At 31.5% G+C, this 26,563-nt stretch overlaps 2 protein-coding genes across 2 annotated transcripts; one reads left to right on the forward strand and one right to left on the reverse strand.

Moving 5' to 3' along the window:
- Positions 1 to 18,074: 18,074 nt before the first annotated feature.
- LOC149906485 (Golgi to ER traffic protein 4 homolog) lies at positions 18,075 to 21,057 on the forward strand. Its single transcript, XM_090104598.1, has 4 exons — positions 18,075 to 18,305; positions 18,398 to 18,680; positions 19,023 to 19,330; positions 20,417 to 21,057. Exons 1-4 carry the CDS (start codon positions 18,193 to 18,195, stop codon positions 20,661 to 20,663), a joined length of 951 nt encoding a protein of 316 aa, XP_089960724.1. The 5' UTR covers positions 18,075 to 18,192; the 3' UTR covers positions 20,664 to 21,057.
- A 1,127-nt stretch (positions 21,058 to 22,184) lies between these two features.
- On the reverse strand, positions 22,185 to 26,252 carry LOC149906486 (uncharacterized). The gene is made up of 4 exons (XM_090104599.1): positions 25,950 to 26,252; positions 25,017 to 25,108; positions 24,553 to 24,763; positions 22,185 to 23,517 (listed from the first exon to the last, which is right to left on the reverse strand). Exons 1-4 carry the CDS (start codon positions 26,053 to 26,055, stop codon positions 23,138 to 23,140), a joined length of 789 nt encoding a protein of 262 aa, XP_089960725.1. The 5' UTR covers positions 26,056 to 26,252; the 3' UTR covers positions 22,185 to 23,137.
- Positions 26,253 to 26,563: the final 311 nt, after the last annotated feature.

The raw sequence follows: 26,563 nt of genomic DNA on the forward strand, positions 1-26,563 counted from the left end.
GTCATTTTCAACGTAGCGGCATGTTGTTTGATTATTAATTTTGTAACTTAAATACAGGATGTTGGTTTTATATTCTGATCTTACAGACGCGCTGACAAATTTAGTCTGCCATTTCTAGTTTAGTCTACCAACTCTAAGTACCAATATTAAAACGAATGGATTATCATCACATCATCAAAACTCAGATGTAATGGCAAATCACAATAACATAGAAAATTCAGTGGGTGTTGAGAACTAAACAAACAGAAGTAACAGAGACGCGAAGAATAAAAAAAGAGGACGAAAACGATAATTCGTTGATGCTTTCCCTTTTCGACGTATTGTTAGGGTACATCACCAATCTGCAAAAAACAAAACTGATGATTCCCAATTGCTGATTAAAAATGAAAAACAAATAATCGACAACAGTGGTGAAAATTTGCTGATCACAATGAAACATCCTTCAGTGGTAGCAGATTTACTCATTTCAAATGTATTGGTGAACAGCGTAAAGGAGAGGAGGACAGGAAAACATTATGAATGTGGATGGTGGATTGTATACAGGGTGTAATCGATAAGTATGTGCAGGCGATTATGACGTTATTATTGCAGGTATCAAAAAACTTAAAACTGATATCGAAATTACTTTACCTAATGAGCAAAATGACAATAATAACTTTTTAAAAGTATAACGAGAAATATCTAAAAAATTTACTTTATACACTCCCATATCAAAAAGGGAAAATGGGACTAGTAGAAGTTAAATGTCTTATTCCGGCAAAAGACATGAATGCGGAAGATGCGGTTAAAAAAAATTTAATATTTGAAATACAATGCAAAAAATAACACTTTTGTCATAGATAAGAATCATGACTATTTTTTCTAAATTCAGGGACAACTAAACGTTGCAGAAGCAGAAGTCTGCTTATTTGCTGTTTGGACTGGAGTGAATAATTCGTTAAAAATAGAATATATAAAAAAGTATGTAACGTTTAGGCAAAATAAAATGATGGACCATTATCAAGATTTTACATAAATTGCCTACTGTCAGAATTGATTGATTCGAGACTTCAGCATTCGATGCCCATCAAGGACCCATCCTATATCATTCAAGCGATTGAAAAAAAAGAAATAAATCCAGTGCAACCGATAAAGCATCAGAATGCTAGCAAAAGATTTATTAGGTTTATCAATATAAATCTATATATTACACATAATATAATAAATCTGTAGAAGACGCGAAGACTGACATCCGCGCGGACGGAGTTGCGGGCGGAAGCTAGTCAGAAATAAATATCTTTTGTTTTCATTTAACACAAACATTACATTTTTTTTATTATATACAAAATTTGTTTATCCGTTTTATTAGTTAAACTGAACAACTTTCACTAAGAAACTTAGGTCGAAAAAAATGTACCTATAGTGTTCTGCATTTTGTATGGAAAGCTTATTTTTTTTTATATTTCGTCCAAATTTCTTTGTAAAAGTTGATCAGTTATATAAACATGAAGTTGAAGATATCAATAGAAAGTATTCGCAAATTTTGTGTACTGATAAAAAAAAATCACCCGGTGTAATTTTCACGAAAATTGTTTCTAATTGTCATTTTTGGTACTTATTGCGAATATTAAATTATGCATACGAATGATTTAATTTTTAAAAATTAAGTGGAGCAACTTTCCCTTAGTACATTTGTATTATTTACATATAGGATGACAGGATGCATTTGTTTGCACTACTAGACCAAGCCCTTAATTCAAACATAGATAAAAATATATGTGTTTGATTTAAATTAAGAAGTAATTAGTTACCATAGATTATACATATATATATATTACCATCTGTTATATTAATTATTTTAATCTATTTTCTAACTAAGTTTTTCATGGACTTTATAAAAATATAATCAGGTAGGTATATGTACCTACTATTGCTATTATCTCAGTTTAAAGCTTCTCTTGCTTGCAAAAGAGGACATCGTGTTATAAAATACAGAGGTGTATCGTAGGAGTATTAGTTATAAGTAGATTTTCCTGTTCAAATTAAACCCATAAAACATAGGCTAGCCTCCAGCAGTTTATTAATTTTGTAATATGAAAACCCTTTATGTTATTATAGGTACGTTGCGAAGGCGGATATGATCGTATAATTCTATGTTTTATTAGTGTACTTTAGTTTAGATTTAGTATCAATTAAAGGTATGCATTAGTGAATGTAGGCACTATTTGTAAATTTAATAATGGAAATCATTATATTATTCTTAAATAATATTATTCTAACACAATTTTTTTTAAATACACGAGTATTCATAAGTAGGCGTTAGGAACGCCATTATCGACTGATTTCATTATTTTAATGAAATACGTAATTAGATGTTAATGTTTATATCCTCAATTTCAAAATTTGCATTACAATAATCTATATATATATAAAACTCAAACGTGACTGATATAGTGATCTATCAACGCACAGCCCAAACCACTGGACGTATCGGGCTGAAATTTGGCATGCAGGTAGATGTTAGGACGTAGGCATCCGCTAAGAAAGGATTTCTCGAAATTCTTGTGGGAACGGGAAAAAACGGGAATGCACGTACAAAGTCGTGGGCGGAAGCTAGTTTCTTATAATTACATAGTTTGAGTTTTTAGGATAGCGTGATATCCTAAAAACTGCTGTATTGAATGATTCATAAAATTATGCTCTTTATTTACTTTATGCTCTTAAAACAAAATAAATTGAAGTTTTAAGAACTTTAAGGAAACTCTTTAATAGCAAGCAAGTAAGAAGTAGAAAATTTATAGTTTTTTAAACTATAATTTATTTATCTTTTGCCTGAGGTGACCTGGAAAAGATGGCTGGCAAGCGATAAGGCCGTCTATTGTACCTTTGTTTATTTTTTCAAGTTTTTCCTTCATTTTCATTGTAAAGTGTAGTGCAATGAAATAATTTAAATAAAAAAATAAATGTCACGAATGGAATTCTACCATGCATAACTGCATTTAAATATGATACATAGAAATACTTTACCTAAAAATATATCGCAGTGACCGGGTTTTTATGACGTCAGTTTTATTTTAAATAAAAGTTGTGAGATGAAATTTAAAATATCGTCTTGAATATTTGTTTGCAAGCTTAAACTTTGTAGTTTATTTTCAATTGAATAAGCTTAAGAGTAGCCCGGGGCCTATAGTCAATTCACCGGTTCCCGTCAACCAAGTTACACCCTATAAGTTTTGGAAGCATGCCAAATCTTTTAGCCATTTTCAATATAAATAGTAGCAGCGATCAGACGGTTCAATCACTTTTGAGTGTATTAAGCGAGAGGTAAAAATTTATCGTTGCACTAAAAATACCTTGGCACATCTTCCGAATAACACACATTAGAGATTGTCAAGCGTGAATGCAGTGAAATATTATAAGTACGACATTCTCTGTATATGATGTATCGTACCAATATAAAATACAACAAATTTCGTACATTTTATGACAAGTATATGTATGTAGGTATACATTTACTAATGTATAAATTAGTGAAGATTTATTTATTTTTATTTATTTGTACTTTTTTTTATATTCTACATTAAAGTTTGATGCAGCCAATATGAACCCTGAAAGAACCGACCGCCATCCACTGGGTTAAAATGGACATTATCATAAAACTTCAAATTGTGCTGACTTTACGTGAATGCAAATATATTATATAACCTAGGTAATAGACAAAGTTCATTAATATTTCATATGAATTCAAAGTTTAGAAGTATATACCAACGTTTCTGTTGGATGTAAAACTAAAATATAGACTTTTTTATTAACCTAGCTATTTATTTACTAAAAACAGAGGTCCTTGTCACTTATTAATGATCTCCACCAGGCAAACAACTGACAGTTTTTATTTTTATGCATAAATAAGTACTTAATATTTAAAAATAAATAGGAAAAGATATATGTTATTTAGGTTGAATATGCCGAGACAAACGCAAGCTTTAAATATGATATCCAAAGTATCGATATATGTACTTTAGTTATGTATATAAATCTATGAGGCTATATTTATCGAAATTGTAGTGAAAACATTTCATTTCTATTTTTTAGGTCATAACATCTTAACAAATAACTCTCTATAAGATGTAAACAATAGCACAAAAAATCCACTTAAAGCGAGCGGCGCGCCGTAGTACTTCTTATATTACTGGAAATCTCTTCAACTCTTGTATTATTTTTTTATCATATTCTCAAATATTATAAGAAAATGCTTATCAAAATACAATGAACTTGTAAGCATCATTTGTAGGTAATGGCTAGATGAACATACTGCGGCTTCAAATAAATAAATATAACAAAAAGCTTGATTGATTTTATAACTTTAAAATGAAATATTTTTTCAGAATATCTTTTTGAATCTTACAATAAAGCCATATTAAACCATAAAACTACTGAAACTTAAACGACATTTTCTCTTCAAAGTCGATTTGGAGTTCCATCTATCTATGCCAGGTGTTATCAGAAAGCTTCTGAAAAATCGCACCTTCAAATAAAGTACCTCCGATTCGCGTGGTTTCTATCTATTGTGTGTCAGTGTTCTTATCTTTTAAAATAAAATATGTAATTTTAAACATTTGTTCATATTTCTGTAATCTGTTATATTTCCTTCGGTATAGGTATATTTATGTCTATTATGTGTAAAGTATTAAGTAAATAAATATAATATATAAATATCACTTTCTCTTCCCTTTTATGTAGGTACAGGTAGATATTATAATATGGATTATGTTCTTACGATCCATTTGTATTGTTCTTATAAAATAAAACTTGAATATTTTCCCTTTTCAACATTTAATTAGTAAATCCTGATATTTTGGACTATCTATATGCTGTATGGGTATTGGGTACCTAGGTACATGGAGGCAGTAATTATAGTCATACGGAAGGCCGAAGATAGCTCGGTTAACCCAACAGGCGTCATCAATGCGGTTTCCATTATAATTATCTGTTTCCATTATTCTCAACGTAGAATTTCGATTTATATGCTACTTCCGAAGTAGTTATGTGTGTTCCTATAACCTAGTGCTACACTTACTTACCTACTTATATTCTTTAGATGAAGTAACTAGAAATATCAATAAGTTATCTGCCCCCCTATGCAAGTGGCTTTCTGTTAGCGTAGCGTTCAATAGAATAGTCTACGAATGTATGAGATTGACGTAAGCTGTATATACGTTTATCTACAGCTTACGTCAATCTCATACATTTATCGTAGTCTATTCTATTGAACGCTACGCTAACAGAAAGCCACTTGCATAGGGGGGCTGGAATGATATAGAATGTAATAAATATGTAATAGGTACCAATACACGTCTTTAAAGATGAAACAAGCATAAACTAAACGCTTGATTCAATTGAATTTCGACTATGATTTCGACACTTGTAATCGTTCAAGTCGCATCTATGATCTAGTCTTAGTCGATATTATAATATAAGAGTTACACATTCTAATAAAATATTACCAGAACTATTTATATCCTATATCGAATATCCAACTTAATGGGATCCTAAATTCCCTAACGGACTATAAAATGCAGATACCGCGCTCGCGTCTATAATATAACTTTATAAACATTTTGTATAATTTATTAAAAATGCTATAAAAAAAAAATGTAATAATCAGGAATTTTTCATTGAAGAAACATTGATGGTATAAATGATGTGTTTATAGACTGATTTGGCAAGATGTTTCTTAGATATACCGGAGATGGGCCCAAAGGGGGCACCTTACGGGAAAATTAAAAAAAATGAAGTTTGAAAAGAAGTTAATCCATTTATTTTTTTGCCAAAAGTTCCATTAATAAATACTTTTGAATGCTAAGTGGTTAAATTTGTCAAAAGTTAAAGTATATAATAATTATTAACAGATTACTAAAAGCCTACGATTGCCCGCTTTGCCCGAAGGGGAGGCCTAAAGCGGGCTTTCGTTTAGGGCAAAACGGGCAGTAGTTGGGTAAAGCGGACAGGCCTGGATTTAAACAGTAGATTTCAAAATATACAGCCACAGATAATATATACAATAATAAATAGAGTAAAAGACACAAAAATATTTTATAAGTTATGTATTTCAAACAGTCATACAATTATTTTTAAATGAATATATGAAACAAAGGAACTTCTTTAGCTTTAAACTTTTAGGTACAATATTTCCAGATAATATATCTGAAATAATATTAAAAAAAATAACGACCTGTTTACAGTCTATCATTATTTAGTCTCTATTAAGCGATACAATTATTTCATATATATTTTTTTATAAATCCTAAAATAATGTAATAGGTAGGTATACAAGTTCCAAAAATTCTTGTTTAGACAGCCCGTAAAATAAAGAGTCCATGTGGAATACGTATTCCAAAAGCTCCATTTCTTATTCCGTAGAAAAGACAGTAAGTACCGAGCTTTACATTACACGAACCCAATTTAAGATGTCTGCAATATCGTTCTTGGAATCCCATATTCAGTTGTTACTTTTTTGACAGGTTTTCCTAACTCTTGCACTTCTCGTTTTGCTTGCTGCATAGTTGAGCGTTGCCATGAGGCTTGTGAAGTTTTACGCTTATATTTACGCCGTTTTTATGCGGTCATCTGAAAGGAAAAAGCAAATTAACAAAAGAATGTAACATTTTAGCGGACGGGGCAAAGCGGGCGCGTGCCCGCTTTACCCTGCCCGCTTTGCCTTTTTCGACATTTGAAAGGTTCAGACGAAATTCTACCTCAAAATTTTTAGACACGTGGATTTTTATGGAACCAAAACATGGCCAGATAGCCACTTATTAACTAACAAATTTTGGTTAAAGGATTGTAAACACCAAAATAAAAAGAACACATATTACATACCTTGCAATATTTTTCAAAAATCGTCGAAAAACATTTATTTGTTGCAGCTTGTAAATGCGTGCTCGCAAGCGAATCCAACGACTGCCGCGAGGTGGGAGGGGTGTGGGGATCGTGCTCACGAGTCGCGCGCGCGCCATTATTTAAAATTCCGATACAATACTGAGTGCCCTCTTTAGACTCTGTGCCCACTTTAGGCCCCTTTCCCCTATATATGACTAGCTTCGCCCGCGTTTTCAAGAAAAACCCGCATAGTTCCCGTTCCACTCGGATTTCCGGGATGAAAAATATCCTATATGTTAATGCAAGTTACCCTCTATATGTGTGCTAAATTTCATAGTAATCGGTTCAGTAGTGTTTGCGTGAAAGTGACTATAACCGTAACAAACATACACATCCATCCTCGCAAACTTTCGCATTTATAATATTTGATAATATTAGGTACTAGTAGGAAGGATAGGATAGGATAGGTACGTATACTTACCTACTGGTATATCTATAAATATCTATTTCAATACTTTTTGTTACAGAAAGACTTGGGGTTTCTTTTTTTTTATTCTCTGATTTATTACCTACACCTACACGTAAAACTGAAATTTTTATTTTAATAGGCTATATCTCTTAAAAATGAAGCGATCGTATTTTTCTATTTATGTGTATTTGTATGGGTTGTATGTGTACTTTTTAGATTTTGACTAGTAAAAAGATTGTAATTAAATCAAATGGTAATGAAAATCTTCTAATTATGTTATATATACCTATAATTATTTATATTAAATACTAGCGACCCGCCCCGGCTTCGCACGGGTGCAATGCTGATACTAAATAACTGTGAACGTTGTATAGGTATCAAAACATAGCGGCTTCGCACGGGTATAAAATACATATTATATATAAAATATATAATATAGCCGGGAGGCCGGCCGGTGCCGCCGAAAACGCTACGTCCCGCAATTTTTAAATCTGTAATATCTTCGAAAATATTCACTTAAATCATAGGACCATATAGATCTATATTAAATGAACAATGTATTCAAGGTATTTAATTGGTTAAGGATTAATGCTGTATTGGTTAAAATCGCTTCGAAAATTAGCCATTATTTGTCGTAAAAAGTAAATGACAAAAAAAAGTTACTGTGGGTTATCCATAAGAGATAGACATATACTACCGCGGACTTTTCTGTAGACCTTTTCAATGTGTATAATACTAAGTAGGTACATTATTTTGAGAAAACTCGTAGGGTTCAGCCTGCGTTTGCAATGTAAGCGGAAAAAATGTAATTTTTTACGACATTATTTGATGGATGTTATTATTATACATATAAACCTTCCTCTTGAATCACTCTATCTATTAAAAAAAACCGCATCAAAATCCGTTGCGTAGTTTCAAAGATTTAAGCGTACAAAGGGACATAGGGACAGAGAAAGCGACTTTGTTTTATACTATGTATTGATTAGGGTAGATTTGTATTTAATTAATATAAACGTAACCTGATAGTTAAAATACTTCCATGTATAAAACTAGACATGTCTAGACGCCTAATAAGTTGGAAATTCGATTCATTATAATATTATTTTTCGTATACAAATTTATTCAATATTCCTGCACAACAACAACAGTTAGAAAGATTTTAGTAAGAGCAAGTTGAATTATATATTTATTGAAGAAATTAACATTGACTTAAATTACGTTTTTCTTCGAATATGCTTGAATAATTTACAGAATGTAATTTTCCGATGTATTTTATTTATTTATCTGGCCACGCCCTTCATTGAATTTTTCATTTTACTGCCACTGTCACAATGTTATCGGCGCTATAAATTGGTAATATGTACAACGAAAAAAAATTAATGGTAACTAGGTATCAAAATATTTTGTTTGGTGCTGAAGATTGTGATAGTTTTTGATAACTATTTCGGGCGTAGATATAGCTTCTGCCATAATAAAAATAGATGACTTACCTACCTAACTCCGAACTGTAATTCGAATCTATTAAAAGTTGGTTCATAATTAAGTGTTATCATTTAGCTTCTACGTCGCCAAAGTCCCTACTAAGTTCAAGGGTGGCGTTACGAACTTCATCCCTCGGTTTCAATTAGTTATTAATGTTGAGTTTCACTTGTTAATTCCATGAACGTAGGTAAACGTGTTGTCTGTGGAATATTTTACTTGTAAGCAATCTTTTCGTTTGTGATAGAGTTTCGGTTGAGGTAGAGTTTCGGTTGAGGTAGTATAAACCTCCATGGCTATTCCGACTTATAAATATTTAAGTGGGTACCTAGGTGATTCTCATTCAGTAGGTAAGTACCTAGATAATTATTTGCGTAGTGGATTTATATTTTATAACAGGTCACAGGATGTCACAGGCCTGCATCATGTCGATATTTGTATGATACCTACCTACCTTTCTTATTCATTGGAACCTTACCGCTTCTCCCCGGCTCGGTTTGACCCGGGATAAATATAGCCTATGTTACTAAGGATTAATATAAAATAGTACATATAACGATAATTGTTTTATAATAAGTTACTGCAGTTTTTTTATTTAAATGCCACTTTGATTGTATTTATTGTAAAATCATACAATTTCATCGACTAAAATCACTTTTCGATTAGTGTCACATAAATTAGAATGAAAAATAATTTAAAAAACATAGTAGGTCTCATACTTTAGAGCTTAAATCGATAACCATCGCATGTCATAAATAATACATTTGCAAGCAAGGCTGTTATAAAATGCATTATTACCGTAAATCTTATTCACGTTAAGCCCATGCACATAAGACAATGTCTTCTTTTAGTAAATGTAGTCACGGAAAATATTTGATGTTGAAAAATATTTTGTTTTATAGATCAAAACAAAAATAACCCAACTTCCTAAAATTATTCTAGTCTTGCCTAATAGTGCAGTGTAAACTCCTTTGGTTAGGAATTAATTTAATAACATAAGTAGTTTATAATATATTATAATATGTATAATAGTTAACTAATTTTTTTATAACCTTTACCGTGACCTACCTACCTACTTGTTTGTCGGTATAATTACAGTTTCTTGTATAATGTACGTATTTATGCACTATCTACCTTTTTACTGATTTATTTTTCCTATACCCCAAGGTTACCTGGAAGAAATCGCTTTTAAGCGATAAGGCCGCCAAATTGTACATTTATTTTAAGTTAAATATCGTTTTTTGTAAATTTTGTTTTTGTGTGCATTGTACAATAAAGTGTTTTCTATTCTATTCTATTCTATAATTTTACGCATAGTATTTGTATTCTCTTTGGTTTTACGTTGTACAAGGGTGTATGGTAGGTATATTGCAAGATTTCCCCACTTACAAAAAAAAGGTATATTACCTCTTTAGCTACGTAGCTACTACGTACGTAGGTAATATTCCAAGGATATCTGATAGTTATTGAGGATTGAGCAATGATTTTTTAATTAGTAAAATAGGAATTATTGCTTTAATGCAATATGTATTTATAGGTATATAAGTGATAAGATTATATGAATAATAAAACCATAAAAATCATTAAATACATACATTATAGTTTATTTTAAACAAAGATGCAGGTAGCTACCTAACTTAAATTTTATGTATTGCTTATTTTTTTCCTAAGTTTAATCTAACTGCTATTGTTGTGTAAAATGAACATTTAGACCTCATTCACACGAGAGCTTTTTTAACGTCCGTTAAAAAAGCGTCCAAATAGAACAAATGCATTCCCAAGTATATGTTCACACGTCAGCGCTTTTAAAGCGCGACGCTTTTTTATCGCGCAGTGTTCTATTTTCAACGCTCGGCGTTGGGCGTTAAATAAAATAGACCATAGGAAACTTCTTACTATTATTCAGACGAGCGCTAAAAAAGCGCCGGCGCTGCGTTCAGTATGCCGCACGCTCGCTCAGCGGTCGCACGTGTTTGTTGCAGGGCCGAGCCGCCCCTGTGTGCGAAGTGTGCGGCGCACACAGGCGCCAAGACAATAGGGGCGCCGCGCCGCCACTGCCACCAAAATTATTTTTGTTACCTATATGATTGTTTTTTGTAGTGGAGTATCGACAAGGTAGGTAGGTACAATAGGCGCAACATAGGCCTTGTAAACAACAAAACATCTATAACGCTTATTGAACAAGTCTCTCAATATTTAATGTTTATTATTATTCACGTTTATGGTTTCATTTTACGTTTAGGGTTTTAGTTTACATTCCTTACGAGCTCAACGTTAAAACGGCGGCAGTTCTTTGAACAAGAGAAAAAGTACTAGTTATTTTAAATCGTAGAGGCGCCGAGTTTGTATTGTATGAGTATGAAATTAGTCCACTCATTTCGTCCGAAAAAAAAGGCAAATAAAAGAAAGTGAATTTGCGCATCTATTTTTTGATATGTTGTAGGGGATACCTAGAAAAGCTTAACTTGAGTTTTTCGACCAAGATTTCCTATGAGCTTTCGTCGCCATCTTGAAAAAAGGGGTAAAATTGGTTTTTCGGCAATAACACGGCTATCCGATGAAATTCGGAAATCACTTATAAGACACTTTTTGTTCCTTTTTTAATGCTCTACAATTAAGTCCTGACCATGTTTACTGTATCGTGCATAGTTATCGAGATTATAAAACCTGGCATCCGTTTTGACGAGTGTGTTTGCATTTTTTCAATTACAAAATTTTCTTGAAACCATTTTCATTCATTTTACCGTGTGTTGTACTTTTTTTCGCTTAATTGTACAGTTCAACTTTTTTTTTACTGCACAAACAAATTATTTGTTTAAAAAATATACTTTAGTGTGATCTTTAATTTGTTCTAAAGTCTGGTCTATGTACTTATTTTTTATCCCATCAATTTCCTAAACAATTTCCCATTCGATTCGCCATGCGAACACAACCGAGCGAGCAGCTCACTCGACGGTGAGCGTGAATTCACCGACTCTGCGGCGCGCTGGAGATCGTAATTTTTGTCCAACTAAAAAACTCCAGAAAGAAAATTGTAGGTCTGCATATTCTCTACAAGTTCGAATTCTACGATTTTTTAAATACATGTATATGTATTAGATACATATTATACATAATGTAGGTATATGTATTATGTCCTAAACAAAAAAAAGCAAAAAACTAAAAATGTGTCCTGAATTTTTGAAGTGAAACTTCTTTATCGGGGTTGGAAAAAAATTGAGTGTAACATTTTTCCGTTACGCGTGACTTTTTCCGTTACGCACCATCTTTTTCTTATCCCTACCACGCGTGATTCGACGTATTTCTGTAAAGTTGCATATAGTAAATTATTTTTTGAAAAATAAGGTCATAAAGAAGTTTCACTTCGTACGTGTGTACACTAGTACATGCACACATTTTTTTTACTTTATCGATCAATATCTCGATAACGATGCATGATACGGAAAAAATGGTCTAGACTTAATTGTAGAGCATAATAAAAGGAACAAAAAGTGTCTTATAAGTGATTTCCGAATTTCATCGGATAGCCGAGTTATTGCCGAAAAACAAATTTTACACCTTTTTTTTAAGATGGCGGCGAAAGCTCATAGGAAATCTTGGTCGAAAAACTCAAGTTAAGCTTTTCTGGGTATCCCTACAATATATCAAAAAATTAGATGCGCAAATTCACTTTTTTTTTTAATGTATATAATGAGTGGACTAAATATGAATGAGTGAGTTTCTGAACGCAACCCGATGCGATGCGTGCGACGCAAGCGGGGCCCGGGGGTGGGGTCATGGGTATTCCCCGATTTTAACGAACGAGATAGCTAAGGCAAAACAAAACAAATGAACAATCATTTGATTGTAAGTGTGTGTGTGTAAGGTGCGCATTGAATTTTTATAATAAAAGAGGCGCTTCATAGGTTTCGCACACAGGCGCTGCCGGGGGTCGGCGCGGCCCTGGTTTGTTGTGCTTATAATCATCAGAAAATCGATACGATGTCGTGGATTGTTGATCCCGAACTATTAATTATAGATGTGGAGTCTCGTCCGTTCCTGTATTCAAAATCGTTATAGACATTTGAAAATAATTAAAAAAAATTCCGGGGTATTGCCTTAACTCTTCGTACAGTGTCACAAATTGCCCTTTTAAGTATCTCTGTTCATTTAGAGGATGTACCCAGAATGCCTTTTGTTTTATTTTTCGTCTTTTAATAACACAAATCGCTAGTGCCATTAATTTAGCAGAAACCATTTCCACGTCTTACTGAAGCCAGAGACGAGACATGAGTGATTTTAAAGCGTTAGTATGAACAACCACAGAGAGAACGTTTAAAAAGCGCCAACGCCGGGTTTTAACGCAACGCTTTTTTAACTCTCGTGCGAATGAGGTCTAAATATACCTACAATGAGTCCAGAGCCTTTATTCTTAATTAATTTCATCCTAAAATTTACTTCATCACTAATTGAAATTAAGTAACTAGTATGCTTAGATTACAAAATAAAATACAGATGGAGCATGACAACCGCCCGTCGCCCTTGTCAAAGAAAATACGAAATCAAAAGCAAATACGTCGCTGCTCCAGCAGGGCTATTGGCTAATTGACACATTAAGTGATCAACATAGTTTTGATGATCACTGAACTTTGATGTCCACTAAAAATTTAAAGATTTGGTATTGCGTATCTTAGTAAGTGGACATCATGTCACGGTGTATTACGGCGCTTATCAACGATGACATCGAACTTCACTATTTTTTATCGACATTATGCAGCAAAATTAAAAATATATACATTTGGTCGTACATTCCATAAATACGTGAGCATATTTAAATCTTACGTGTTATATTAACCGGAACACTTGGGATTTGAAATGTTTACTCTTAAAAGGCGCTAAATTCATAACACTTGAATTTTGGTCTGTCTACAATTACAATTTTGGTCGTCGTATTGTGTACACAAGTGTATTTGAAAGTTAGAAACAGTACATAACAAGTGAATAAAACTGAGGTAAGTCTTATAACCCTTGTTTTTATAGAAATATTAACATTGATTTAAATATAAATTTGAAAATTTTAAATATTTGTATCCTTTAAATTGCTTTGTATAGTTATATGAAATGTTTAACAAAAACCTATTTTAAAGTACATCTAATAAAATGTAAGTTATTTATTTCAAGCACAATTATATTGTCTTTATATCTTTAACTAATCTCTTTTTGAAAATGACTATTCATGAGAGCTACTAAATTAGATAGATTTGTCGGAAAACAGTAATTGAGGAGAATTAAATATTATTTAATTCCCATTAAATTATCCATTATTTTTAAATATACCTACTTGTTATTGTAATAATGTGTTTTACCTTTCTATAAACTATAGATAGTTAGTTGATTAACAAGTTTATCTAATTAATTGTGACTATTTTTTTAATGTATTGAAATCGAAAATAGTTGCTCTAGTTACTCAAAGAAACTACTGAGTACAATATTTAATTTTGAAAATGTAAGTGAATTATTATGCTATTGTTATTTCAGTAAGCCAAGATGAGAGAGTGCCTCGTTGGGCCTATGAGTAATTGAAAGCAAGCGATTGGCTGTTGAGGAAAGGCATACAGCTGCTATAGAAAAATTAGCTGCATCACTTACCAAGATACAGGAAGATATACATATATATATTAGTAAATTAAAATGATTTTAAATAGTATTTGTTATTTTTTATAGTTTACATTAATGTAATTTATTATTATTAATTATTTATAACTCTATTCTAAGTTTTTCATAAATGTCTAGATTTAACTAAAAATAACAATTATTGAATTAACACAATCTTTATGGTGTAAATTTCTTTAAAAATAAATAAAAAATATTTTTTAGATATCAAAAGTTTATTTTCTTTAATACCTTGTTTTAACTATTACCTAATTGACACAACTACATCACATTTATATCAGAGCATTAACAACATATTATAATTTATAAATTATACAAGAAATATTGTCATATTCGATTAGAAGCTATAATAATAATATCTAAGTAAGAAAATATGTTTAATCACAAATACAAGAATAAATAATTATCAGTTAAAACTAATACATTTTTAAGCCATTAAGCACAATAAATATTTATTTAACATTATACATATCATCTTCTTGAATTCCATAGTCTTTGTACTAATTATTGTTCTCTGGTAAGATCTTGTATAACCTCAACTATAGCATCCTCTCCTAAATCCTGAGACATATGTTCACTTTCAGCATCAGAAGCCTGTATTTCGGGTATTTCGGCATTCTGCATATTTGCAATGTTGTGCAGGACAACACATGCATTCACTATTTTACCAGCAGTAGCTGGATCATAATGAAGTACTCTATGGGCCAACAAACAACTCCAACGTGCTTTTAATAACACTAAACACCATTCAACAGTATTCCTGACACGGCAATGAAGGTTGGTATAGTATTCTTCAGGTGTCCCGTCCTGCTCCTAATATTGGTGTCATCATCCAGGGCCATTGCGCATATCCTGAGTCACCTAAAAACAGGTATAATATTTTATATTCTATGCATACTTCATATGATGCTCACAGAAATTAAATGAAGATTTAGTATTTAATGAAAATGGTTCCAAACATAAGAATCATGTGCTGCACCACCAAATGATGCATCCACATACATTATGTTTAATTTGGAATAACATAACTGAAAAGATATACCTACATTAATAATTGTATTATTTTCTATGTAGGTATATCTAAGTATTTATAAATGAGTTATTAATGTCTGTTAAACCTAATACAGATAATTATTAATGTTGAATAGTAATTTTATTGATTTGTAAGTCATCAGTAATAAATTACACATAAAAAAGGAAAAACAAAAGACATGGATATTTTTAGACTTACTATTAATATATTCAATGAAGAAAAATGTTTCCTATTTCAACATCTCCACCACCAGTTGAAAACCAGCCTTTGTCAAACGAAAATTCGCTATAAATTCTCTTCATCACCACAGGATCACTAGCATCACGTAAGCGTCGCCTTTCAATTATTCTTAATGCTTGAATACTCTTTCTTTCTTCTTCCGCAAATCCAAGTAAAAAAGCACGGGCCATACTTAATAAATTATATGGATCCCACTAATAACCTTTTGGAAAAAATAAAATGGCTATGTATTTATACTTAAAAAATTCTTTTCATAATATACATAAAATAGTATAGAAACACTTGAAATAAGACGCTAAATCATATACGTGCTATTCTTCCTATATCTTGATAATATATTTTTAATATTTAAATTATCCGGATTATAGTGTCGATCACTGAGAATTTACAAAACACTGCTCAATACTAGTTCCTTTCACAACAGTTTTAAATATTATAGTGATCAACCTTTTGATGGTCACTTGGCTTACGGAATACCACTTTATAAACTATCGATACAAAAACACCTGTCAAATGTGTTACGGTGGCTTTCAAGTTGATTTGGTGCTCATGACGTCATTTCAGTTGATAACATAAAATAGCCAATACGAAAAACATGGTTTGACAAGAAATCGTTGAGCACCGTGCAAAGTTATCATCACTATGAAATGTCAAATGAGATACGCAATAGCCCTGCTGCAGTGCTATAGCGCATATAGTGTCATGCAATACGTCAAAAAGGGTTTGCAATTTTAGTAAAAAAATGCTGTCTTGTGATAATAAAACGCTGTAAAATTTGTTCCCGAAAACAAAAAAAAAAGATAAAACATCGTTTCACAGGTTTTCTGTAGATTATTTGGCTGATTTATTTCTTTATACGAATAATAATTTTACAGATATGAAGGAATACAAAACTTCAACGTATGTTGCCAGTATTTTGAAAATTAATTTGCCATTTTTATTGGTAAAACGGTTAAAAGATCTTCAGGGTAATGCTGTTGGATTTTTCGATCGTGAATGTGATTATTTGTAAAGTGCACTAAAGGTTCATGATCATTATTAGATTATTTTAATAAGCATAATACATTATTTTGTTACTTTTATAAAGCTTAAAAACGCCATAGTCGTTTTCGCTAGCAATTTAATTTATGTGAACTCCATGATGGTTATGATGAAAATAAAATGTCCCGTATTCTCGACTAAAAACTACCGCTATTTGCATTCATATATTTTGAAAAATTAAAAATAATTTAATTATTATAGTAAATATTGAAAATTTTTGAAGTGAAACTTCTTTATCGGGGTTGGAAAAAAAATTTAGTGTAACATTTTTTCGTTTCGTTACGTGCCATCTTTTTCTTGTCCCTACCACGCGTGATTCGACGTATTTCTGTAAAGTTGCAAATTATTTTTTGAAAAATAAGGTCATAAAGAAGTTTCACTTCTTATGTGTGTACACACGCACACATTTTTTTATGTAATTTATTTAATTAAAAATTGAACACAATTATTTTGTCTATATATAACTTTAGTAGGCAGGTACTTTATATAATAAAAGAATTTTTTATAATATTATAAAAAAATATCAACAAACCCGAAATAATATTAAAATAAAAATTAAAACTTGACTGCTAATATATATGTTTATAGCCTACGTCACTACCGCCACTAACATAATAATTCAGATGATTGCAATGAAACCGCACAACTCAAAATCGGTCCAACGGTTTATACTGCAGGGCGTGTCAAGGAAATATTATACATACATACATAAACTCGAAAAACATAACCCTCTTTTTTCCGTAGTCGGGGAAAAATTTGGGAAATTTTTCAATATCTGGTAACATTACACGCACACAGAAGCACCGTGTACGTACAGAGCAGCGGCGAAATGACAGCACACATAGCTTTATTGAAAATGACGATAAATCATTCGGTTTAGTTCGGCAACGCTCCATCTGTCTTTTATTTTGTAATCTAAGCTAGTATGTAATTTAAAAATATGGATGTAATGCATGTAAGAAGAATTCAAAGTTGTTGTTATAATATAGTGTCATTAAATTATATTTTACAAAAGTTGTTCTATGTGGCCACCAAGCTTCAAGCTGCTTGTATGTCTCCTTTCAGTAATTTTACGCTTTATAGGTTCGCCCTCATTTTTTCCCTACTCTTTTTTGCCAAGATGTATTTTTTGGTTGCGCCTTTTTCCACTAGACACAGAATAATATGTGATAATATCTAGTAAGCACCAGAGAAATAAATAAATAAATAATATGTTTCCAAAGACAAAGCATAAACTAGAAAATTAGGTATGCTCTGTGCTAGTGAATGATGTTAAAGTGACACTTTTGGATAAATTTGACGTTTACCTACGTTTCAATTTCATGTGGTTGTATTGAATATTTGATAATTGATGGCGTAAATTAATATTTGTGATGTTACAATAATTTAAATTCTTAATTCTTCTTACTAATAATTGATAATGGCTGCTCGTGGAGAAAGAGGTGTTTCACGAGTTCTGGATAAATTAGAAGCGTCGGTTAATGATGGGAAATTTTATGAAGCACACCAAATGTACAGAACTCTCTATTTTAGGTACAAAAACAATATAAAATTGATCAAAGGTGACTCATTTCATAATCTTGTAGAAAATAATTGATTCTAATATGAAAATCGTGAATTCACAGGTATTTAAGTCAGAAGAAATATAGTGATTTGTTACAATTACTGTATAATGGAGCATTGATACTGCTACAACGCGATCAGCAAGGCAGCGGAGCTGATCTGAGTATTCTTTTGTTAGATGTTTTGTCAAAATCAGAAACCAAGCCCACAGAAGAATGGATTGAGAAAATAGCTAAATTATTTGAAATGATCAATGCAAGTGTTCCAGAGAGAGACACATTTCTAATTAATGCTGTGAAATGGTCAATGGATGATGGAAAAATAGGTCATCCATTGCTTCATAAGGTATGAGCCTTAAATAAAAATATTGAACTGATTCTGTTGGTCTGGTTATTTAAGCGAAGAAGAACTTCTACATGTAGTTTTATAAAAAAAAATCCAGTATTCAATTGAAAAGATTATTTTTAACTATGTTTGTGTAGTGAACTGTGGACTGCTATCTCCAATGTTTGTTTTTTGTAACCCTGTTATTCTTCAGATCTTGTTTTATATTAAATTGCATACCTCATACAATTTTACTATTATTAACTCTTTAATTACAATCTTTGTTAGATAAGTTTTTCTAATGTAATTTGAAACTTTGGAACTGTTTCTTATATTTTGTTTAATTATTACAAACCTTTTCAGAGAATTGCACAGGTATACTGGCGGGAAAAGAAGTACACATCAGCCCATAGACACTTTTTACATTCTAGTGACGGTGCAACTTATGCAACTATGCTCATAGAACTTCACACAACAAAAGGACTGAACTCAGAAATAGACATGTTTATAGCGCAAGCTGTTTTACAAATACTGTGTTTGAGAAACAAGCAAATGGCAGATGATGCTTTAAATGAATACACAAAATCGCATCCTAATATAAATGCCCAAGGTCCCCCATATATACTTCCACTTTTGAACTTTTTATGGTTTCTCTTGAGAGCTGTTGAAGAGTGAGTATTTCTATTTCCTTTTGTATATTCTGGATGCTTTCCAAAAACTTACCTTAAAAATAGGCAAATAAGATAAAATGGAAAAATAAGGTGACATATACACGCTGTATATAAGTTTCTTGGGTAATGTAATAGAAAAAAATGTAAGCGTGTACTAGAGTACACACGTAAGAAGTGAAACTTCTTTATGACCTTAAAAATGTCACGAGTATGGCGTAACGCAAAAATGTCACGCGTACGGCGTAACGCAAAAATGTTACACTAAATTTTTGTCCAACCCCGATAAAGAAGTTTCACTTCTAAAACATTACTCATTTTAAACATTGTCATCATAATCCCAAATATCCATCATAAATTCCCACCGCTGGTACATGGACCTCTTATACAGACCATAATCCACCACATTGCCAAGCGCGGGTTTGCAGATGACAAATGATATCAAAATTTGTTTCTTCAACATGTTGATTTTGTCACAATGTTTACCTTTACCGTTATAAAAGATGTCATGTTTTACATGTAAATATATATATAAATGAATATGTTCCAGCCCAATTTATGATTTTTGAAGTGAAACTTCTTTATCGGGGTTGGAAAAAATTTAGTGTAACATTTTTTCGTTACGCGTGACATTTTTCCGTTACGCGCCTTCTTTTTGAAGTGAAACTTCTTTATTGGGGTTGGACAAAAATTTAGTGTAACATTTTTGCGTTACGCCGTATGCGTGACATTTTTGCGTTACGCCGTACGCGTGACATTTTTGCGTTACGCCATACTCGTGACATTTTTAAGGTCATAAAGAAGTTTCACTTCTTACGTGTACTCTAGTACACGCATACATTTTTGAAGTGAAACTTCTTTATCGGGGATGGATAAAAATTTAGTGTAACATTTTTGCGTTACGCCGTACGCGTGACATTTTTGCGTTACGCCGTACGCGTGACATTTTTGCGTTACGCCATACTCGTGATATTTTTAAGGTCATAAAGAAGTTTCACTTCTTACGTGTGTACTCTAGTACACGCATACATTTTTTATTTTTATGTTATTCTTATATTTCATATCAAATAATGTTCTTTTTCTTTTCAGAAAACATGTAATGAAGTTTCAAATATTAAGAAAGTGGTATGCAGTCAGTTTAAGACGTGACCCTAATTATTCTGGTTACTTGGATAACATTGGACGCATTTGGTTTGGAATAGAACGTCCTCAGCGCAATAAAAATCCAAATTCTATGTTAGGTGGCCTTTTGAAATCTATGATAGGAGATGTGGACAGTTCAGATGACGAAAGTAGTAAAGTGGTGCAAAAAGCAAATGTTCCAGATATAGATTAAGGGATGAATTTTAGAAGACAGATGTAATATAGATGAAGTATACTGGTGTTAAAATGTTTGTATCAAGGTGATATTTTAATGAAATTTCAAAGTATATTTGTTGACTGTTTTATATGAAATGAACCTTTATAATCAGGTTTGATTATCATTTCACTTTTTAGCATTATGCTCAGTGGTCAATTATTCCTTGATTGTTTGTCCCTGTAATTAAATTAAATTTCCAAATACACATGAAATGCAATGTATTTATTTGCCTTGCTATTTTTAACAAATAACAAAACTTAAATTATTACACAAATTTGTATTTTAGTTGTAAATATTAACAATGTAAATAATGTTATTTTTGCATAATAACATTCTTGGATTGTATGAAAATAAACAGATGGCAATGATATTTTGTTTATTTTATTTTTTACCAATAATTCATAAAAGCTATACAAACCTATAACTGCAATATAACATGAAGTGGTTAACATAACATAAAAATATACTAACAAACAATAAAACCTTTGTAAAATAAAAAAGTATATAATATCATATTATTGAGTAAAACAATTAAGTACAATAACCACAATGCTGTTGTAATTTAAGTTTGTAGGACAATAATATTATTGATGGCATTTATACAGATTCATTAAATTATATAGAAAAACAAGAATTAAACAGTCTTAGTGTATAGATGGCGTATAGTTTCTGAAGTATACACTAAAACTTTAATTGTAATTGTAGTAGTCAAGATGGTAAAGACTAGAAGTTTCTTGTGACTGGCAATATTTGAAAGAAATTTTGCTTCCTACATACCATACAAAAATATACTTATAATTAACATTTTAAAGGGCTGATAGACGTAGGAACTTTAAAACCGCGGTTTTAAAGTTCGCGTACTTACTCGGCTCGACGTCGGTGACACACGCAAGAGCTTGGTCAGTAGCTTCTCGCGTGTCACCGATATCGAATGTCGCTATGTCATCAACAGAGGGAATTTTATGTTATTCAGGAATTAAATATAGACATTTTTAATTTAATAACCAGCACTTATTTTTAAGTAAATAGCATTCTAACAAAATAAATGTTCAAAAATTGAAGGATATATTTTCGTTTTTACTATTATATTTTGAGGGTACTTTACAAAAAAAGAGCGTGTGCGCCGAGCCCACGCGTCAGGAGTGAAACTTCCTTGGCGTGATTCAAAGATACCTTCGCCAATATTCAATTATATTATATTCATTCATATTAATTATATTAAATTATTTTCATAAAACTAAAAGAAGAAGACGAAATTAATTGAACTTTTGCACTTAGTAACACCTATTATAGCTAGACAGGCTAGGCTCGCGGCTCGCGGTGGTGACAGACGTGCGAGCGAAGGCGGGCTACGAGTAAAATTTCAAACATGTTGGATCGTCAACGAACTTACTCGACGGTTTTTAAGTACGCGTACTTGGGGTGACACACGAGCGAAAAAGGTCGTCGAGCCACAAGTTCGCGTACTTACTCGTACGTCTGTCACCCCTATTACACTGGTGAACTGGTCCCCTATTAATTAATTACAACTTAAAAAATTGTGCTTATCAGATTAAGGTATATATACCATAATACCCTGTATATTTGTTACAATAAATAACTGAAATATAATATTAGTAATTTTAAAGTTATACAGGGTGATTGGTAATTCGACGTGATCCTTCAAAGGGTTTATACTAGAGGTCATTTGCAACAAATTAAGTCCAGTTAACCAGGGGTCAAAAATGGATGGTTATTGAGCAATAAGTTTTAAGTTTTATTGAAAAATAAGTTTTATTCCACCTTAAGACCCTTTTATTTTTAAGGTGATGCAAGTTTTGGGCAAGAATTTTTTTAAAGTGATCGCTCATTCTTCGGTTTACAGTGTAGTAGTTTTTTCATACTTAATTAATTATTTTTGGTAAAAGGGAAGAAAATTTCTTAAAAATCAAAAAATCGTCATAGCTCAATAACCATCCATTTTTGACCCCTGGTTAACTGGACTTAATTTTTTGCAAATGACCTCTAGTATAACCCCTTTGAAGGATCACGTCGAATTACCAGTCACCCTGTAGATATAATATTATGCATACATAAATATATTTTGTGCTAGGAATGTGTAGGTCAAAAACATTGAAAGGAGAACCAACTTTATTAGAAGAGGAGACAAAAAGGAGCTTTTACTATTTGTGCTACTGTGAAGGTGTGCTAAAAAGATAGAAAAAAATGTCTGCAATATTCACACCTCTAATAAATCTCATTTAATATCATATGTTCCTCTACTATTGCCATATACAACTATATATCATAAAAATAATTGTAGGTTCAGTATTATATAATAATTATATTACATATTTTGTTTCTTTACAATATAATTTATCAATTAGTCTGGTTGATGAATTATGATTTGATCAATTATTTGTTTTGTGTTTAAAATTAAAACAGCATCATATTAATGAAATTGCATGCATTTAACTCTCTTTAATATCTTCCACTGTAAGACATGTTATATCTCGTACAAATGAAGAAATTTTAACTGTGTTCATTTGAAGATCAAATTTGATCTTTCTATTTTTCAAATCTAAAGCTTGTCTTACAATGAATCTGTTAAATTCATGTACATCAGGATGATTTAGAAATTCGTTTACATCCATCCACCTACATGCTTTGATTTCTAGATCTGATTTTGTAATTTCGTCTGATGTAGCTTTTAACTTTACTACAACATAAATGTCCGAGTTGCCAAACATTGCATTATGAGTGTGTCGTAGTGTTACCATGGAATCAAACTCTGCATCTACATTAGTCTCCTCCTTAACTTCTCTGATCGCAGCATCTTTTATATTTTCTCCTGAAAATTTTAATATCATAATCCATACTAATACTTATTATAAATGCGAAAGTAACTCCGTCTGTCTGTTACTCAATCACGCCTTAACTACTGAACCAATTTGCATGAAATTTGGTATAGAGATATTTTGATACCCGAGAAAGGACATAGGATAGGTATTATCCCGGAAATCCTACGGAAACGGGTTTTTCTTTGAAAACGCGGGCGGAAAGCTAGTATGTTATAATTTCTGAATAAAAAGCATATAATATATGCTTCTTATTCAGAAATTAGATTCATTAAGCAGTAGTGTTATATAAGTGATAGTATATCTGAATTAGAACAATCTTATCAATTTTACCATACTAATATTATAAATTCGAAAGTAACTCTGTCTGTCTGTTACTCAATCACGCCTTAACTAGTGAACCAATTTGCATGAAATTTGGTATAGAGATATTTTGATACCCGAGAAAGGACAAAGGCTACTTTTTACCCCGGGACATAGGTTTTATCCGGAAAATCCCACAGGAATGGGAACTATACGGGTTTTTCTTTGACTGCGTGGGCGACGCCGCAGGTGGAAAGCTAGTATAATTATATACTATATCTAAAAGAGCAACTATAGAGTTACTTGACAGCTCTTCTCTGTAGAAAATTCATTCCTAACTGGTGGAAATGGTAAAAGTTTGTTATGGCATTTCAAAAATGCTTCTTGTAGAAGTCTAATTGAATAAATAAGTTTTTAGGTTTGAGTTTTTTCATATAATAAATGCATAATATAAATCAAATAATAATATCTCTTTTATATCAAACTAGCGGTCCGCCCTGGGTTCGCCCGTGGTACATATTTCGCAATAAAATGTAGCCTATGTTCTTTTTCAGAGTCTAAAGATTGTCTGTGCCAAATTTCATCAAAATCGGTCCAGTTGGTTATGTGTGAAAACCATACATACATACATAATTACAAACCTTTCCTCTTTATAATATTAGTATAGACAAGTATTTTTATTTATTATAGACAAGTATCTTTAAATATCAAAGATTTTTCTTTACCTCTTTCCACATAGCCTCCAGGCAGCTTCCAATGAGGGTAATCAAAATGTTTCTCAGTCACTACAAGCATTTCATTCTTGCTGTTCAGCACAAGCCCTCCCACTCCGAGGTTAGTATGACAAGCAGGAGGTAAGTTTGCAGGTCTATCCAGGGGCAGCCATTTATACATCATCACAAAGTCACCTCTAGCATGATGGAAGTTGAACCCTTCCTGATTTTTTTTTATAAATATTAATAAACTACACAGTGCACTTATTCAAGTATATTTCAAAAGTATGACAAATAAATAATAATGTAGGCAAGTGCTTTTAATAAACTCTAAAGAAAATCAAGGGTTGTAATTTGAAAATTAAACGCTGTCTCGCTATGCATAAATAGTATTGATACTAAATTAAAATAATAATATTTTTAACTACAATATAACATATACATATATAGGTACTTAATAATATTACAATACTTACATCAGCCAATATTGGAACCCAAGATGCATCTTTAATATTGACTTTGAACCAAATACATCTTCTTTCTTCAGTTACCCACTTTTTTAAGGATTCTAAAACAAATAAATATCAACAACTAATCAATAGTAATACTCATTAAAAAATCTCCATTGAAAATGTAGTCTCTTAATTGTTTTTAACAACATTTTCAAAACTAAAGATATACCTAGGTACCTTGCTCTAGTAAATTTGATTTATAACAAGTGTAAAATAATAAAAATACATATTGAGGGTTTATTTATTTATTTATAACACTTCATTGTACAAAACAATGTAGGAAATGTGGTACAAATTAATGAGATACAAAAATTTTGCACAATAGGCGGCCTTATTGCTACACAGCAATCTCTGCCAGGCAACCTGGTAAGAAAGGAAATGTGAGAAGAATAAGGATAGCGCAAAAAAGAAATAAAAGAAAGAATATATTTAAAAAAATGCCTACATACTACAGGGTTATATAGGATGCTACCTAGAAGCAATAAATAGTCATATTTATGGCTCATATTTGTTAACAACAATCTTTTTTTACTTTACTATGTGAAAATAACTTGCAGAGCTGTAGAAGGGGTTTTGGAGAATAGGCAATCAGTTACCTATAAGTACAAAGGAACCTATGCTAGTATGTGCATTTCAGTAATGAATAGCCTAAATCCATTGAGCTATTATTACTATGTAGTAATAGTATGTAACACAATGCTTAAATTCTTTTTAAAATTTTAAGAGTAAAAAGTGTACAATTTTTAATGACCTTTGGGATAATATATTATTTAAGGCCTTTAAAATAATAAATAAGTTTTATAAAAATGGTTTTAAATTGCACAGTAATGGTTTTAAGTTTAAACAATGGTACTACCTACATACATAGTATAATTATTATAATTATTATCCACTCACCTAAAAGCTTTTCTTTAAATTCATTTTTCTCACAAGGTTCCTCTTGCGAAGTAACAGTAATACCTTTGTATCTATCCGAAACACCATTAAATACTGTACTCGACATAGTTTACTTAATAATTAATATTTCGTCTTATATCGTGAATCACAAACGGCAATCGCGTGTGGGGCGCAACAAAAAACTATTCTACATTAATCTCTAGTTTTAATCATGAACTTGATAAGTAATATTATTTTTTATAGTTGAGCATTTTACGCGAGTTCAAGTGGTGCAGCTATTATTTTATGACCTTTGTTTCTTTTGACTGACACAGACATACATACATACTTACATACACTCGAAAAATTAAAAATAATTTGTACTATTTAAAATTGGTTTTATTCGCCATCCGCTAAATATTTTTAAAATTTTTATTTTACGTCATTGATAATTAATTCATTGCATGTATAATCTCGTGATATATTATTGTGAAATGTGAATTGACATTTGACAATTAACATTGAGATACGATGATACGGCATTTTTGACAATCGACAATCAACAGATTATAAAGCTACGGTCAAATTGAGGCCATAGATTATACACTTATATACTGTCACTGTGATTTGCTTGC

The sequence above is a fragment of the Colias eurytheme genome, chromosome 8, assembly GCF_061535395.1.
Source record: "Colias eurytheme isolate Ceu_HAF_F1 chromosome 8, ilColEury1 Martin Lab GWU primary, whole genome shotgun sequence".
Taxonomy (NCBI): domain Eukaryota; kingdom Metazoa; phylum Arthropoda; class Insecta; order Lepidoptera; family Pieridae; genus Colias; species Colias eurytheme.

Coding starts and splice junctions, on each gene's coding strand:
- LOC149906485 (XM_090104598.1), top strand. CDS start 18,193: ATGGCTGCTCGTGGAGAAAGAGGTGTTTCACGAGTTCTGGATAAATTA. Junction 18,681..19,022: donor GTCATCCATTGCTTCATAAG/GTATGAGCCTTA, acceptor AAACCTTTTCAG/AGAATTGCACAGGTATACTG. Junction 19,331..20,416: donor CTCTTGAGAGCTGTTGAAGA/GTGAGTATTTCT, acceptor TTTTCTTTTCAG/AAAACATGTAATGAAGTTTC.
- LOC149906486 (XM_090104599.1), bottom strand. CDS start 26,055: ATGTCGAGTACAGTATTTAATGGTGTTTCGGATAGATACAAAGGTATT. Junction 25,109..25,949: donor ATTTAAAGAAAAGCTTTTAG/GTGAGTGGATAA, acceptor TATTTGTTTTAG/AATCCTTAAAAAAGTGGGTA. Junction 24,764..25,016: donor GGGTTCCAATATTGGCTGAT/GTAAGTATTGTA, acceptor AAAAAAAATCAG/GAAGGGTTCAACTTCCATCA.